We start from the raw sequence: 3,068 nt of genomic DNA on the forward strand, positions 1-3,068 counted from the left end.
GCCCCGGGAACCCGCGTTTGGCCCAGCGTGGGGCTCTGCTGCCCTCCCCGCCGCCCGCTGTGGTTCCCCCAAGCTGCACTTCTGCCCATCGACCGCCTTGCCCTCCCGCTGAGTCACTGCTGGGTCCTGACCGGGTGCGGAAGCGAGAAGCTCCGCTTTGTGCTTGGGAAGAGGCTGAGGGGCGGAACTCCGACCTTTAACCCGGGGGAGGCAGGGGTCACCCCCGTCCCAGGTCATCGTTCCGTGCTGCCTTCTTCAAAGCTGTGAACGTGCTGCCTGGAAGGAAAAGCAGCCAGAGAGTGTTTGCTGGGTTTGAGCATTTCAGCTCCCTTTTTCCTGTAGGAGAGCCTCGTTTTCTACTTCTTAGTCGTGGGAATAGAGCAGCCTTTCCTCCGATTCCTGGGTCGTACAGTTTCTCCCAAAGCGCGAAGGCAGCCTCGGCTGTGCCCGGATAGTGTCTGGAGTCTGATTTTTTAGAGACTGGTGTTGAGAGTGGTTCTCAGAAGTTTCCTCATCGTGCTGATTGCCCTGGCCCTAGGCTTTCCTTACTTTTTAAAGAGTTTAAAGCAAGTTAATTTATGTTGAAGGCCAAATCTGGTTTTTAAATCAAAATCGAGATTGTTGTATTTATTAAAAAAAAACAAAAAACTTTCAGGGCTTGGAAATGTTAAGTCATATTAAATTGCACATATGCTGCAGACACTTTTACTTTCAGTTTCTGTTTTGATCAGTTAAGTTTAAACATAACTTTTTTTTTTCCATTTTCTTTCTTTAAGGCTAGGCAGATGTTTTCTTTGTACTGGGTGGCTGGAGAAGCTGCCTTTATCAGTTATTCATAGGCCCTGTCAAAAGTTTTATCACCCAGAAGTACCCTTTTACTGACTCAGATGTATGAGAAGTTTTAAAACTGACATCTTTTCCTACAGTCTGTAAAATGCCTCTGTTAGTCAATATTTAGCTTCCAGAGCATTGAAGGTTTAACATCTTTATTGCTGCTTTGTGTTATTCATTTTTGTGTCTTCCCAAGAAGAGCTAAAGTACAGTCAGTTTTTATTTAAAACTTAGCTAATGTACTTGGATGTTCGCTGTGTACAAGGCACTGTTCTAGTTGCTGGTCATGCTGCAGTGAACAGAGTCAAGATCGTTGCCCCATATGGAAGATTGTCTTTTAAAGAACTATTGACAAAAGTAACTACTGGATGAATCAAATGTATTCATGTTGTTAGAGAAATTCAAATCAACACTGGGAATTCAGTATTGGGGGATCATGGAAAACTTCACAAAAGAGCTGGTATTTAAAACCTTGAGAAAGCAAGATTTTAATAAATATGGACAGTGAAAGTCAAAGAGTTTTGAGGCAGAGAACATAGGCTGTACAAAGGAGGGGCAGTGGGTAAGCACAGTGCATATTTGGGAAATTCCAGTCTGTCTGGTCCATGATACATGTATGGTAATAGTGGGAGATACGAGGAAAATAGGATGGTGCTAGATAGTGCATGGTTTTTCATATGAAGTTAAGGGGTTTGGGTTGTATTCTGTAGGTAACTGAGTGCCATAATTTTTGTTTTAAGAAGTTACATAGTCATAATTGTTTAATAGAGATTAATTGACTGGATTAGGGGAAAGAGTGAGTCAGTACCAGTTAGAAGGCTATTGTAATAGGTGGAAGGTAATGAGGGCATTGAGAAAGGGAGGAAGAGAGTGTTGAGTTACTGTGTAGGAGGAATTGATGTGAGTTGATATTTCTTGGCACATGGTTGATACTAGAGGCCCGGTGCACAAATTCATGCACGCGTGGGGTCTCTTGGGGTGGCCTGCGGAGATCAGGCTCTAGCTTGCACCCCAGCCTCACAGCCCCACTGCCCTGCCTGGCACCCCACCTTGACCTGATGTGGTCCGCTCACCTGCTCCACCATCTTGCTGTAGTCCAGCATGCGTCCCCGATGCCTGCCATGTTCTGCGCTGCCCCCTTGTGGTCAGTGCACATCATAGCGAGCAGTTGAACTCTGGGTCAGATAACTGCCCAAGGGGACAATTTGCATATTAGGCTTTTATTAAATAGGGTGGGAGAGGATGGGGAGGAATGAGTCAGTTCATTCAGAACTTCCTATTTTGGGGAACGGTTGATTGGAGGTGTTTAAAAAATTAAAATGCAGCCCTAACCAATTTGGCTCAGTGGATAGAGCATCAGCCTGCGGACTCAAGGGTCCCAGGTTCGATTCCGGTCCAGGGCATGTACCTTGGTTGCGGGCACATCCCCAGTAGAGGTTGTGCAAGGGGCAGCTGATAGATGTTTCTCTCTCTCATTGATGTTTCTAACTCTCTATCCCTCTCCCTTCCTCTCTGTAAAAAATCAATTAAAAAAAATTAAAATGCAGCGGGATTGGAAGGAGATGGAGTTGATTTTGCAAGAATGGTTGGATTTAAAGAGATATTTCAGATTGGAAAATGTTGAATGTTCGGTGCTAAGGGATATCCAAATGGAAATGCACAGGAGGCATTTAGATTAGTACGGGAAGGGGTCAAACTGGTAGTAGCGATTTGGAAGTAGGACTTGGTACTTTGCATAAATGAAATAACCCATGAAGACAGTAAAGTTTGAGAAGAGGTGCAAGAGCAGAGCCCCATATTAGGGAGGACATAGTAATACCTCCCTAGAGTGAAGTTCCTGAATTAGGATGAAAATACCACATTGGACTAGTACTTTATACTTTCCAGAGTCCCTTTAAGCTCTCTGCACTTCAGTACTGGTTGTCTTATGACAGAGGCAGGATAGGGTTTGTTTTTTGTTTTTCCATTTGAGGGAATTAAAGCTAGCCAGTAGCAGAGCTAGAACTTACCTGCAGTTGTTTATTTATTTATTTAAAAAATTTTAGCCGAAACCGGTTTGGCTCAGTGAATAGAGTGTCGGCCTGCGGACTGAAAGGTCCCAGGTTCTATTCCGGTCAAGGGCATGTACCTGCGTTGCGGGCACATCCCCAGTAGGAGATGTGCGGGAGGCAGCTGATCGATGTTTCTCTCTCATCGATGTTTCTAACTCTCTATCTCTCTCCCTTCCTCTCTGTAAA

At 44.7% G+C, this 3,068-nt stretch overlaps 1 protein-coding gene across 1 annotated transcript in view; it reads right to left on the reverse strand.

Annotated features, from left to right (window-relative positions):
- SYPL2 (synaptophysin-like 2) overlaps window positions 1-1,934 on the reverse strand; it is a 21,794-nt gene extending 19,860 nt beyond the window's left edge. Inside the window, exon 1 of the mRNA XM_005860115.2 lies at window positions 1,905-1,934. Within this exon, the coding sequence (XP_005860177.1) occupies window positions 1,905-1,934 (30 nt within the window). The remainder of the gene's footprint in view (window positions 1-1,904) is intronic.
- Window positions 1,935-3,068: the final 1,134 nt, after the last annotated feature.

The sequence above is a fragment of the Myotis brandtii genome, unplaced genomic scaffold, assembly GCF_000412655.1.
Source record: "Myotis brandtii unplaced genomic scaffold, ASM41265v1 scaffold131, whole genome shotgun sequence".
In the NCBI taxonomy this organism is placed as follows: Eukaryota; Metazoa; Chordata; class Mammalia; order Chiroptera; family Vespertilionidae; genus Myotis; species Myotis brandtii.